Source organism: Carlito syrichta, unplaced genomic scaffold (genome assembly GCF_000164805.1).
Source record: "Carlito syrichta isolate Samal-C Ts95f unplaced genomic scaffold, Tarsius_syrichta-2.0.1 Scaffold313175, whole genome shotgun sequence".
Classification (NCBI taxonomy): domain Eukaryota; kingdom Metazoa; phylum Chordata; class Mammalia; order Primates; family Tarsiidae; genus Carlito; species Carlito syrichta.
The window spans coordinates 25,319-39,745 of record NW_007257271.1 but is presented as its reverse complement, the minus strand read 5'-3'; the positions used below and the strand labels follow the sequence as shown (position 1 = coordinate 39,745).

General features: G+C 50.0%; 1 protein-coding gene across 1 annotated transcript in view; it reads right to left on the bottom strand.

The window, feature by feature from the left end:
- The window catches only part of TRIM71 (tripartite motif containing 71), a 41,135-nt gene extending 33,171 nt beyond the window's left edge, over positions 1-7,964 (bottom strand). The window contains exons 1-3 of the mRNA XM_021718625.1: positions 7,867-7,964; positions 6,719-6,752; positions 5,563-5,650 (exon numbers count right to left, since the gene is read on the bottom strand). Of these exons, the coding sequence (XP_021574300.1) occupies positions 5,563-5,650; positions 6,719-6,752; positions 7,867-7,964 (220 nt within the window). The remainder of the gene's footprint in view (positions 1-5,562; positions 5,651-6,718; positions 6,753-7,866) is intronic.
- Between the last annotated feature and the right edge of the window lie 6,463 nt (positions 7,965-14,427).

Sequence of the window (14,427 nt, the reverse complement as noted above, 5' to 3'; positions counted from 1 at the left end):
GGAAGGATCGCCGGAGCCCGGCAGGTCGAGGCTGTGGTGGCCAGGAGCAGCCACTGCACTTCAGTCTGGGCGACAGAGTGAGACTCCAACTCAAAAAAAAATTAAATTATATTAAAAAGTATAATGGTGTCATCAAACAAGAGTGGGACAATATACATATCAACTGAGGGAAGAAGGCCACGCCCAGGGAAATGTCACTGTGCCTGCATTTGTGCCATTTCCTTTACTCAGATAACCCATCCTATAGATCTCACTGAAGCGGAGAGTGTCAGGATCTGCCCCGGTGGCTACATCCTGCCTGCCTTTGATGGTTGTGGATCGCTAGAAATTCTCCAAACTCTGCCTCAGGGAACCCCACTAGCAATAGCTCCCTCGGCCCCGTTCACCTGTTCACTGGACTGCCCACTTGCCTCCTGATCAGAATCTGGACTTTATTTTTGCATGGGAGTCTCACTCTGTCGCCCAGGCTGGAGTGCAGTGGCACACTCATGGCCACCCCAGCATCAAACCTGCTGGGCTCCGGCGATCCTTCCACCTCAGTCTTCCAAGTAGCCGAACTACAGGAGTGCTACCACACTCGGCTAATTTTTGATTTATTGTAGAGACAAGGTCTTGCCAAATTGCCTGGGCTGGTCTCAAACTTGCGGGCTCAGACAATCCACTCGCCTCGGCCTCCCAAAGTGTTGGGATTACAGGTTGAGCCTCTGAACCCAGCCAGAATCTGGACTTTCTAAGACAGTGCTGCCGGATGGAAAAAAAGAATCTAGACCTTAGGCCAGAACCTTGTCATCTTCAGTCACCCACAGATGAGGCACACCGTAGCCTGCCATGCCCACCACCTGTACTCTCTGTCACGCTTCTTGAAGGCTTTCACATCAACCATCGGCGACAGCATCTTTCTAAGGGTGGCAAGTGCCACACCTGTACCTGGGGTGTCCTCTAACAGATCCCCTCAACACTTTGCACTACTGAGTGACGCCTTAGAACATGTCAGAATAGGATTTTGAAGTACTGTCTTCCAAAGATCAGTTTTAACAAATTTGTTTACTTAGATAAGATGTGAGTGTTGGCTGGGCGCGTGGTGGCTCATGCCTATAATTCCAGCACTCTGAGAGGCTGAGGTGAGGTGAGTGCACTGCCTGAGTCCACAGGTTCAAAACCAGCCTGGGCAACTTGGTGAGACCTTATCTCTACAATAAACCAAAAAATTAGCCAGGTATGGTGACGCATGCCTCTAGTTCCAGCTACTTGGAAGGCTGAGGCAGAAGAATCTCCTGAGCCCAGTAGGTTGAGGCTGCAGTGGTAGCTCATGCAAATAACTACAAGTACATGGAATCTTTTTTTTTGGGGGGGGGTGTCACTGTCACCCAGGCTAAAGTGCAATGGGACACTCATGGCCACTACAGCCTTGACCTGCTGGGTTCAGGTGATCCCTCCACCTCAGCCTTCCAAGTAGCGGAAACTACAGGCATACATCACCACACCCAGCTAATTTTTTGATTTTTTGGGTTTTTTTTGGAGCCAGAGTCTCACTGTCACCCAGGCTAGAGGGCAGCAGTATGCTTACAGCCACCACAACCTCAACCTGCTGGGTTCAGGAGATCCTTCCGCCTTAACCTTCCAAGTAGCTGGAACTACAGGCACGCGCCACCCTGTCCAGCTAATTTTTTTATTTATTGTAGAGACGAGGTCTCGCCATGTTGCTCAGGCTGGTCTTGAGCCCCTGAATTCAGCCAATCCTCTCGCCTCAGCCTCCCAAAGTGCTGGGATTACAGGCGTGAGTCACTGCACCCGGTGAGCAAACAGAATCTTAAAGGCATTACATCTGGTGGGGGAAGCCAGAATCAAAAGAATACAGTGTGCAACTCTATACCTATGAGGGACAAAGTCAGAAGAGGAGTTGCCGGCGAGAGCTGGGGTGCAATGGAGGGCCCCCCGAGCAACTCGGTCCAGAGTGAGGGAAGTACTCTTAATATCCTGATGGGAGAAGTGGTTACACAGATATCTACAACCATCAAAACTCACAATGCGGCTGGGCTCAGTAGCTTAGCCTGTCATCCCAGCACTTTGGGAGGCCGAGGCGAATGGATTGCCTGAGCCTGCAGGTTCAAGACCAGCCCGGGCAACTTGGCAAGACCTCGTCTCTACAATAAAACAAAAACTAGCCGGGTGTGGTAGCATGCGCCTGCAGTTCCAGCTACTCGGAAGGTTGAGGCGGAAGGATCGCCGGAGCCCAGCAGATCGAGGCTGCGGTGGCCGGGAGTATGTAACTGCACTCCAGTATGGGTGACAGAGTGAGACTCCAACTCAAAAAAACAAAAACAAAAACCACCCCCCCCAAAAAAAAAACCCTCCAATGCACACTTCTAACCACCCTCCCAGGTGAGGAGAGACGCGTCACTGACAGCGCAAGGCAGAGCAAGGCACGGGCGCAGGCAGGTGGCACTCTTCCGGCTCAGGACCTAATAAATACTCACAGAGCCCATAAATGAGTTAACTCCGATGGCCCCACATAATTTACTTCTAATAGGTTGCTACCATTCTTTCCACAATGTTCCCATTAGGCATTATTTTTCCTTTGCCCTCCACTATAAATATTATCTCAAGTTCCATCTCGCAAGAGGCGAGCCACGACTAACTCCCCGGAGGGTCTGAAAAAATGAGAACCCTGAGTCCGATTTACAGCACCACGGGCGGCCAGCGGTCATACAAAGCCGTATGAAATCATTAGTGTCCCAGCTGCCGCCCCGGCATGCATCTGACCTCTAATGTACTCCGTGAGTGGCCCGCGCCGCTTCCAGCAGCAAATAAAAGAGATCTGCTCCGACGCTGCGCGATCGCTGCCCACGTAAATTATAGATTTTTCCAGCCGGATACGAAAAGACAGATTTTGACGCAGACACACAAGCGCCCCCGTTGCCTCCGAGGTTGCGAAAGCAAGGCATGGTTTTAATCTGCTGCTTTCTGGACGGCGTCGGGAGTACTGCGGGCTGACGTTTTAAAAAATGGGCAGACTCCGTAGGTGGCCATGTAACTCAGCCCTCGGCCGCCTTCAAGAGCGTACACCTGAAACCCTTTCCCTTCCTTGAAGAAGCAAAGCCTGTGTGGCCAATATCATGTAGACAGGTGGGCTCTTTTTAAAGCAAGGGAAGGCACTCATCACCTGGGGAAAATTGTCCTGAGAAGCAGAAATAAGGACTCGGATGAGAATCAGCTAGCATAAAAAGCTGTTTGTAAGTATCAGCCACGTTTTCTGCCTTTAACACAACATCATAAAATGTTTCCCTTCTCTCCCAATTTAACAAGTTCTAGTCTATTATCTTGTGTAGTTGGCACCTTGCATTCTCAGTTGCCTTCTACTTTGGCTAGAATTAGAGTGTGAGGGTTTTGGGATAGAGAAGGGTCAACCCCTAACCCTCCTGAAGGCACATGGTTACACAGTCACATCCGTTGACACTGTTGAGAGCTGGTTTCCCTCCCAAGCAATGCCACCAAAAAACAAAGCAGTTAACTAAATGTGTTTTGCTGTAGAAACTGTTGTAATCCAGAGTTGTTTACAGGCAGGAATTTACATTGGAAAGGGACCATCCACACACTATGAATTCTCTTAGAGTCAGGAAGTGCCATGCTGAGGGAAGCGGGTTGGGGGATGCACATCTGTAAAGTACGGGGATTTGTCTCCAAACTGGAGCCTGGGCTTTGGTGGCATTTCCCCAAGCTGCACCGATCAAGGAGGGCATTAAAGACAGAGAAGCCAGACAGAGAAACCAGTACCTCCTCTTTCCCTCCGAAACTGCAGGAATCACCACCACCTTCCTCAGCGAGTGAAAGGCAAAATGAGAAAGAACCAAGCCAAAACCTCTAGGACAAAAGCTGGGGGGACAGGACGGAACGGGTGCGGTGGCTCATGCCTATAATTCCAGCACTTTGAGAGGCCAAGGCTTTTCTCTTGAGCTCAGGAGCTGGAGACCAGAGTGGGCAACACAGTGAGAACTTGTCTCTCTACAAAATAAAAAAATAGCTGGGCATGGTGGAGCACACCTGTAGACCCAGCTACTCAGGAGGCTGAGGTGGAAGGATTGCCAGAGCCCATGGGGGTCCTAGTCTTGTCAAGAAAATGACTTATTTCTAAAAACCTCTTTCAAGTCAATTCATTAGACAGACCATGAAACTCTTCCCCAAACCCACCTCCATTCCAACGATAAAGCCTAACAAACCTGTGAACACCCTCACAAATGCCAAAAGGGGAACAGGCCAGCCACACAGAGCCCAGGCCAGGCAACCTGCTTTAAGGAGCTTCACCAAGATGGAAGTCACCAATCCGTTCACCTTGCAGGGAGTAACCTCTGTGTGGGTTCCAGGGCTGGTACTGAGATCCAGACACACCCAGGGCAGCTAAGACTCCTCCTCCCCACCCAATTCCCCCACAGGGGAAAATCCAAACTGTAGAGGGCAGTGGTGACCTAGGTGGTTTCAGGTGATGCAATGGGGAGGAGAGGGAAACTGAAATAAGATATAAAAGGCAAGATATCTCAGATGAAGAACAATGGACCCATAAAGGCTTTTATTTTATTTTTTTTTTGAATTGGAGTCTCACTCTGTTGCCCAAACTGGAGTGCAGTGGCTGCTCCCAGGCCACCGCAGCCTCGACCTGCTGGGCTCCGGCGATCCTTCCGCCTCAGCCTTTCAGTAGCTGGAATTACAGGCGTGCGCCACCACACCCAGCTGATTTTTGATTTATTGTAGAGATGAGGTCTCGCCAAGTTGCCCAGGCGGGTCCTGAATCCGCGGGCTCAGGCCAATCCACTCACCTCAGCCTCCTAAAGCACACAGGATTACAGGCTGAGCCACCAAGCCCGGCTGCGTAAAGGCCTTTAAAGAAGGTGTGAGGGAGAGAAACAAAACTGAAAGGTGGGCTGAGGAGCCCAGGCAAACAGCCCAAGGGAAGAGACCTGCCGGAAAGCCAGATACCAACCAGTCTTCCATGGTGGGACCCGGGGAGAAGGGCCCCACCGGTGCCAGGATCACATGGGAATAAACCCACCAACTGCCAAGGGTCAATTCACTGCCAAGTCAGGCACTGTCGCTGGGCCCTGCTATGGCCAGAAATAAAGCCGTAGCCCCCTGGAGTTCCTCCATACTCCCCACCCCCACACACGGTATGCACAGCTCTTGATCAGCTGCACTCGAAAACAGCAGGGATTCCAGTAGGATTTGAGCAAGGACCAAAGTGAGACGACCTGTACAGTCGGGGAACCCCTGCACCCAGGTCCACGGGATTTCAGGTAGGGAAATGCCAGTTAACCAGTAAGAAGACAGAAGACCAGTAAGTGAGGGCATCGTGGGTCTATAAACCACTGGAATCAAACTCCTCTTCAGAATCCAGAAAACCCGATACAACAAATCCTGCATTACTTTTCTTGAGAAAACAATGGTCATGAGAAGTAATGACAAGTCTCAAATATGGCCCTTTCTCAGAACTACCTCATTCCAACAAAGGAAGCTTGTTGGATGTTCAAGTGTGCTTTTCGACAAACTTAAGACGGAATCAGGAGCCCCCACGTTTCTGTCCTGTAAAGGTGGTGAGGGACAGAGCCTCTCCCCACTGCCCACGGATAAACTTCAAGAAGATGGGAGGGTTAGACAGCTGCTAAGGTGGGAAAAAGAAAATTCACAAGCTCTGAGCTGGGGAAACAATCAGATAGTATTGGTTTTGTCATCTGAGGTTTCAGGAGAAGTTAAGCGTGGCCCTTCAACTGGTCTGGAGTCCTGAAATTCCTGCCTTGCTCTGTTCCTGTCTTGATGAAAAAGTCACCTTTACTTTGACAATCACCTAAGTCAGGAACAGGTAAGATACAAGGTAAAGAGAAAGAAGTGTCTGGCTCTAACAGTCCCTGGTCCCTCAGACCGGTGTGTTCCGAGGTTCTGGCCTCATGGCTTCTCTTTGCTCCTTCTACAGTAGTCTTCCCACTGCATGGGAGACTCTTCCCGGAGAGGCTCACTGAGGCTCCTGGCTCTCCCAGCTTTCCCTCTGGAGCCGTCGCAGCTCTTCTGCTTGGTCTGCACTCAACTCGACTTCTCCGAGGCCACAAAATCCGTATCCAGTGTGCTGTGTGTATTCACTGCTAATTTTCAAAACAATTTACAGCAGATGCATTAAGACTCTGAGCTAAGAGGCCTGAGAGATTAAATAAACAACTTGAGAAGCTTCCAGTCTTATAGAGGACCGTGGTCAGTTGGGGGAGATCTGGTTTCCTCTTGCTGTCTAGGCTAGGCCTAAGTATTAACAGCACCCTCTTCCACTCTCAAAGATGACCCAGTTGGCTGGGTTCGGTGGCTCAGCCTGTAATCCCAGCACTTTGGGAGGCTGAGGCGAGTGGACTGCCTGAGCCCATGGATTTGAGACCAGCCTGGGCAACTTGGTGAGACCTCGTCTCTACAATAAAGCAAAAATCAGCCGGGTGTGGTAGCGCACGCCTGTAGTTCTGGCTCCTTGGAAGGCTGAGGCGGAAGGATCACCGGAGCCCAGCAGGTCGACGCTGGGGTGGCCGTGAACATGCCACTGCACTCCAGTCTGGGTGACGGAGTGAGATTCCAACTCAAAAAATTAGTAAACAAATAAAAATTAAAAAATAAAATTCAAAAAGCATGCACAAAATAAAATGACTCCATTCAACCAGAATTTCAGCCATGCAGAGGGGAGACTGGCAGCGCGCACCTCTGGGTTGAGCGGGTAAATCAGATTCGGCTTCCTAGAGAAAAGGACAGACCCCAGAGGACTGAGGTAGAAGACAAGCAGATCCACTTAAAATAAACAGCTTGAGCAAAGCGGCACACTGCTTCTCGACAAAGTGTAGGGGGAAACTGGAAACAAAATGGAGGAAAAGGGGGATCCAGGGGAAGCTTCTGAGTTGGGGCATATGTGACCGCGAAGGGACAGAGAGAATATATTATTCCAGTCACCTAGTCATGGAAGAAGGCCAGGGAATAACTGAGGAATAGACACGGGGGACAACACACTTCCTCTCCCGGCTGGTGGTGAAGAAGGAGTCATCCTCCTGAGAGAAAGTGCGTGGAGCCCACCTGTCAATGCAGTTCTCACAGAGAGGAGGGGCAGCGGGCATCCTGTAAGGGCTCAGCCTGGTAAGGGGCAAGGCCGGTGAAATCCAAGGCAGGGCTGGTATGTGCTGCGATGGCACTCCTGCCAGTGGCTCTCCAGGTCACTTTTGTTTGCCCATCAAGGAGAAGAATGTAGTGAGATTCCAGAAATAAGACAAGGGAACTGAAGACCTCTGACCCTGCAATCCCAGCTGCCACTGCAGGCCACGGTGCCACCCCACGAGGAGGCCAGTGACTCCCACCCTTCTGAACAGCCTTTCACCCCCACCACACCAAGAGGTGCCACATATTTAATGTGAATTCCAGGACACCGGCACTGCCCCATGCTTGAACAGTGGTGTCCCTATTTTCTTTCTTTCTTTCTTTTTTTTTTTTTTGAGTTGGAGTCTCACTCTGTCACCCAGACTGGAGTGCAGTGGCCGCGAGTAGCCGGAATTACAGGCATGCGCTACCACGCCTGGCTGATTTTTTGATTTATTGTAGAGATGAGGTCTCGCCGAGTTGCCCAGGCGGGTCTCGAACACGCGGGCTCAGGCAATCTACTCATGTCAGCCTCTCAAAGCGCAGGGATTACAGACTGAGTCACCAAGCCTGGCTATGCCCCTCAAACCATACTTCAGCTTATCCTGGGCTCCCTCTAAGAGCATTCCTTCCCCATCCCTCTCTCAGTTGGGGCCTCCCTGCTGTGTGCCCCAAATCCACCAGCTTGGAACCTTGCTTCTGGGACACGTCCCCCCTGGGGAATACCTTCTCCTACGGATGCTGAACACGCATGCCTCCACTTTCCAGCCCATCAGCAGGCCTCGGGCCTGTTTCTCAGAGCGCCCAACTGCCCCACAGTGCATTTCGCACACAGCAACTCCAGAGAGAAAGAGGTCTGTTAAAAAAAAGGTCAGAGGCTGATAGCACCCACCCCCCCTTCCATTTCCCTCCGTTTCTCCAGGAGGCCATTCTGCCTGTAATTTGTACCAGGGTGTCCTGGACTTCCTGCTGTTCCCTCTTCCAGAGACCCATGCCCTCCCCCCACTGCAGCTACCCAGTACCTACACAGGCTCACTCTTAATTCCCTTCATTCAAGTCACAACTTTCACTTCCACAGACACTTTCCCCACTGCCAAACAGTGCTGGTTCACCTTGCTTCTACTTCCCAACCATGACTCAATGGGGTACCTACTATTATCTTATTGTCACCCTCTTCTTTTTGGTCAGAGTCTCACTCTGTCACCCAGGCTGGAGAACAGTGGTACACTCACAGTCACCGAGGCTCGACCTGCTGGGCTCAGGCAATCCTTCCTCCTCAGCCTTCCAAGTAGCTAGAACTACAGGCACGTACCATCATGGCAAGTTTTTCTGATTTACTCTAGAGACAAGGTCTTTATTGCCAAGTTGTCCGGGCTGTACTCAAACCTCTGGACTCAAGCAATCCTCTCACCTCAGCCTCCCAAAGTGCTGGGATTACAGTCATGAACACACTCTCTTTTTACATATGAAGAAACTGGGTAATTTGCCCAAAGACATAACTAGAACATGGCCCTAGAGTTAATGTAGTAACCACTAGGCTTTGCCGCCTCTACCAGCAGTCACCAACATTCCCTTCCGAACTCACCTCTAGAAACCCATTAGGGTTTTGTAATCCTGTGTCAGAGGCATTTCTATCTGTGTGCTACATTGAACCGCTTTCTTTTTCCATGACTACCAAACTCAACAACCTTCAATGGCTCCCACTGCCTACAGGTCAAGAATAAATTCGTAGCCGGGCACAGTGGTTCACACCTGTAACCCCAGCACTTCGGGAGGCCGAGGCAAGAGAACTGCCCGACTCCAGGGGTTCCAGACCAGCCTGGGCCACTTGGCGAGACCTCGTCCCAACAATAAATACCAAAATTAGCCGGGTGTGGTGGCGCATTCCTGTGGTTCTTAGAAGGCTGAGGTGGAAGGATCGCCTGAGCCAGGCCTTGAGCGTGTCTCTACACCCCAGTCTGGGTGACAGAGTGAGACTCTGACTCCAATAAATAAATGAATGAATAAAAAGTCTTGGGTTGACTGGGCCCATCCCCATGAAGCGAGCCTAGTACAATGAAACCTTTCTGGCCAAATGTTCTTGTCTATTCTTAAGGTCTCGCCTCTGAGGGCCCCACTTCCCCTATCACACTGCATTTTATTCGAACCACTCCTCTTGACTCCTAATGCCACAAATGTCTAACACAACCCCCTCAGGCATAATAAACCCAGTAGCTGACAAGTGGCGAAGCTCGAAAAACCTATTTATCTGCCTCCCAGCCCCTCCTCCTCCCCCCCTCTGGTCAGAGAGAAAGAACACAGCCCTCAATGTCTGTCTCCAGGATGTGCCCCCAGGGGGCTCCAGCTTAGGCCATGACAAGGTCCCTGTCCCCAATTTCACTCGCAGCCCCCAGGAATCTGTGATCAATTCAGTCCAAGGCAGAGGACGGGTCCTAAGCCAGCGCAGTCCAAGATGGCAGCGGGCCCAAAGCAGGGCCTTTGTCACGACAAGACACCTCAAGACACCTCGGACAGGCCCCAGCAAGAGGGCTCCAGGCATGGTCTCTCTCCCTCCTACTCAAGAGTTCCTTGTGAGCAGGAAGTAAACAGAAAATTCCTTCTCTGGCTTCCAAAAGAAGGCTGCTCCTACACTTGGATGATAAAAATCATCTTTCCTGCCTTTATCATTTTGGCAATTCTGACGTCCTCTTCAAACCCCAAATGTCACTCCGAAACTGTTACGTACCAAATAATTCAGTTTTTGGTGTTTTTTATTTTTTGAGTTGGAGTCTCACCCTTATCGCCTAGACTGGAGTGCAGTGGCAACGCTCACGACTTACTGGGTTCAGGCAATCCTTCCACCTTAGTCTTCCAAGTAGCTGAAACTACAGACACACAACCACCACCCCGACCAGTTTTTGTGGTTTATTGTAGAGGTGAGGTCTCGCCAAGTTGCCCAGGCTGGTCTCAAACCCCGGGCCTCTCACCTCGGCCTCCCAAAGTGCTGGGATTACAGACCGAGCCCCCACAGTCGACCAATAATTAAGTTTTTTAGATTAATATCGCAGAGTAAACACCCCTCTGGAAGCTGTCAGTTCTCGCACTACTATTGTTAATAAAAAGGTGTGCGAGACACTAGGAGACTCCAAAAAACTTTTTAGGTTTAGCTGAGTAGATTCCGTGAAGGAGGATATGAAGGAAGATACACAAAGTCCACTCTGTATATTCTGTGGCTAAGCCGTTTGTTAAATGTGTTTGGCTCTATTACCAATTGCATTCAGGACTTTTGCTCACTGCAGCCTGACATTCAAATTTCACCCTCTACTTAAAGATTTTCTCAGTCGGGTGTGGTGGCTCAAGCCTGTGATCCCAGCACTTTGGGAGTCCAAGGCGAGAGGACTATCTGAGCCCGGGGGTTCAAGACCAGCTTTGGGCAGCTTGGCCAGACCTGTGTCTACAATAAATCAAAAAACAGTCGGGCAAGGTAGCACACACTCCTGTAGTTCCATCTATTTGAAAGGCTGAGGCAGAAGGGTTGCCTGAGCCCAGCAGGTCGAGGTTATGGTAAGTTATGATAGCTGTGAGCAGCCTGCCACTGCACTCCAGCCTGGACAACAGAGTGAGACTCCGACTCAAAAAAAAATTTTTTTTTCTCAAAAGTGGAAGTGGGGAAGGAATTGAGAACGAAGGCTTATCAAAAAGAACAGATTCTTCCCCATTTTTCCCCAAGAAACGCAAGATTTTAAAATGCACAAGTTGAACTGGTGACATTCCCAGAGCCACATTTTGAGACAGGGAGCTAAGAGGCCTGTTGACAGAATCATTTAAAAAAAAAAAGCCCTACATAAAACAAAAAACCCTATACACTAAAAAAATAAATAAATAAAAAACCAGTAAGGTAAGAGAGACTTGTTTTCAAAAACCACTGCTATCTGTTTTGTGCATTTTGGCAGAAAATAACCTTCCTGTTGGAGCCCCTCCCCCACCCACACACCTCAGGGTCTCTAATTAGAATGGGGTGGGTGGTGGGGGCGAGAGGGACTTGAGATTTCGGGATCTGATCAATGCAACATGTTAGGGGCAGAGCTCGAGGTCAAAAGGAAATGATTAATCCCACAAGAGAAACAGGCGGATGGGGCAGGGAATGGTTCCCCTACAAAACCCTCAATCACAAGTAGGTCAAGAGACTCTCGCTTTGCAGGGTTTTCTCCCCAGCCCGGACTCAGTGTCTCACCTTAAGACACATTTCTCAGACTGCAAAGACATTCCTTTCCAGAGCCGGTTCTCGGTAGAGGTTAGCTTTATTTGCCGCTTCTATTCCAGTCGCTGCAAAGCAGGGTCCAGAATTAAGCCGGAGAGAGAATGGCCTTAGTCATCAGGATGACTAAGACATTCTGTGACCACTTCCATTCGTGGCGGGAACCACGCTGATCGTTAATGGAGGAGGGAATATTTGGAGCCTATTTAAAGGCAGTTACCAGTCGAGACATACAATATCCCTTTGAAATGCTCTGACATCAACACTCTGAAGTACATAAATAGGTCACACACAAGTAGGGGGGGAAGGGAAATGCCTTCAAAAATCCTTTGGGAAACAATTTCCTCTCTGCTTTTCACTCTCCCTAATGCTTGTCTTTTAAAGAATCACATGCCAAAATCTGTATTCCTAATTAATGATGCAAATTTCCCCCTGTCCCCCCCCAAGTCACCACATCCTTCCATACTGATTCCGCAAGGGTCTCAGAACTGCCTCAACCTTTCTGTCCCATTTACCTGCCTCGTCCCCAAAGGAAGAATGGGAAACATACCCAGGGCCACATCCTTAAACCAACCAGACTGGGCAGGGTTTTGTTCCATTTTTGGAAATGCATAATAACAAGATGACGACCATGTTTTTAAAAGACACTGAAGAAGACGTAACTGAAAAGAATCCATAGCCAATGCACCCAGCGCTTATCCCTAAGCAGAGAAGGCCCATTCACGCGGTAAAATGGCCATGGGTTTGTTTAGAAACAAGGATAAGAACTCCAAGCCCCATCCAGGCTCCTTCCTCTAACCCTGCCGTTTAAAAATGAGTCCTGGGGGAAGTGGCTACACCACAGGTTTCCAATCTAAAGCAGGTAGATGAACTGGCTCTGCCTGTACCACAAAAGGGGGTTTTTAACTATTCAGAGACACAGGACACACTGGCTCACGCCTGTAATGCCAGCACTTTGGGAGGTGGAGGCAAAAAGATTGCCTGAGCGCAGGGGTTCAAGACCAGCCTGGGCAACGTGGCGAGATCTCGACTTTACAAAAAGATTTTTTTAAAAATTAGCTGGGTGTGGTGGCACGCACCGGTAGTTCCAGCTACTTGGAAGGCTGAAGCAGAAGGATCACCTAAGCCCAGCAGGTCGAGGCTGCAGAGGCCATGAGGCAGTCCCCCAGGACCCTTGCGATCCTATCCATCCAAATGAGGTCCGTCTTCCAATGCGCAGTTTTTCCTTTAAATTGCAACTATCATGCCCTTAAGCCCCTGTCCATGCAGTCCCCCTAGCCTAAGAACCCCCTGATCACCCAGGGCCAGGACCCCATTTTCCCATTTGCTAAATCAAGATTGCTGGAAGAAAATTACATACCTCAACCCCTCCCCAACCCCAGACCTGCGGGGAACCCACTGACTGCAGATGAGGGACGGGGGTTGGGGGCTTAGGGCTGTGGCAAGCAGGATCCTGAAGTCCAGAAGTCATCTGACACATAAAGCTCAGTTTTTCGGGCTTTCCTGCCACCTGAAGCCCCAGCAAACCAAAAGGATCCCCCTCCTGGCCCAAAGGTCCACCGCCTAGCCACGGCCCCAAGTGGCCATTCCGCAGGCCAGGACTGGGGTCTGAGAGGCAAAAATGAAGTGCCATCGGGCATTTTTAAACTGCTCAGGTCAAGGGAAAAACAAGTTCAAGGTCCTGCTCCTAGATAAAAGTCGGTGTGTTTTTTTTGTTTTTTTTTTTTGAGCCTTATTTCCCAAAACGAGGCATGAAAAGAAGCAACATAACTGTCCCCTCATTCCTTGAGGGACCTATTCCACAACAGTTTCCTGCCATGATGACTCAGTCGCCCACCCAAGCCCCGGGAAGAAGGGTGGTTATCAGGAACAGAAGCGAGAGGGCCAGCTGACTTCTGCAGACAAGATAGGGGTTTATGGGCCAGACCTCGCAGAACTCCCTTGGCAGGATTCCTCTGACCTGTAGAGCCAAGAAGGCAGAAAGAAACCCACCCTACCCTGGGGTGCGCAGCTGTCGAAACTCACCACACACTCATTTGGACCTGAGGATTTCATCATGTGCACAGCGTACTACAGAAGCCTGTACCGATCGTTTTCCCTAACAAGTAAGGAATCAAAGGCAAAGAGATCAACTCACGCAGGGTTACACAGAGTGGCTTCTTGCCACTTTAGTATAGAGTACCGTTGTCCCTCAGTACTGTGAAGACTGGTTCCAGGACCTCCCTTGGATACCAAAATCCAGGATGCCCAAGTCCCTGATATAAAATGGTCCAGGAGCTGGGCACGGTGGCTCACACCTGTAAACCCCAGCAGTCTGGGAGGCGGAGACTCTAACTCAAAAACAAAAAACAAACAAACAAAAACAACCTAAAATATGATCCAGCAATTCCACTGATGGGTATACACCCGAAAAAATTGAAATCAGTACGTCAGAGGGACGTCTGTATTCCCACATTCATTACAGTGCTAGTCACAAGAGCCGAGATATGGAACTCACCATCCAAGCGTCCATCAACGGATGAATGGGTAGTTAGGGGAAATGTGTGTATATACACAGTGGAATGCCACTCAGCCTTTAAAAAGAAGGAAATCCTATCATTTGCAACAGCTTGGATGGGCCCGGAGGGCATGATGTTAAGTGAAATAAGCCAGGCACAGATAAGACATACGCATGATCACTTATAGGTGGAATCTAACAAAGCTAGTCTCATGGAAATACAGAGTAGGATGGTGGTTACCAGGGGCTGGGGCAGGTGCAGGGCAGGGGCAGAGTTTCAGTGAGACAGGAAGGCTATGTTTTCAAAATCTACGCATAGCACGGTGACAAGAGCTAATAAGAATGTATTGAGGCCGGGCTCGGTGGCTCAGCCTGTAATTCCAGCACTTTGGGAGGCCGAGGGGAGTGGACTGCCTGAGCCTGCGGGTTTGAGACCCGCCTGGGCAACTTGGCGAGACCTCATCTCCACTATAAATAAATTTTAAAAAACTATCCGGGTGTGGTAGCGCGCCTGTAGTTCCGGCTACTTGGAAGGCTGAGGCGGAAGGATCGC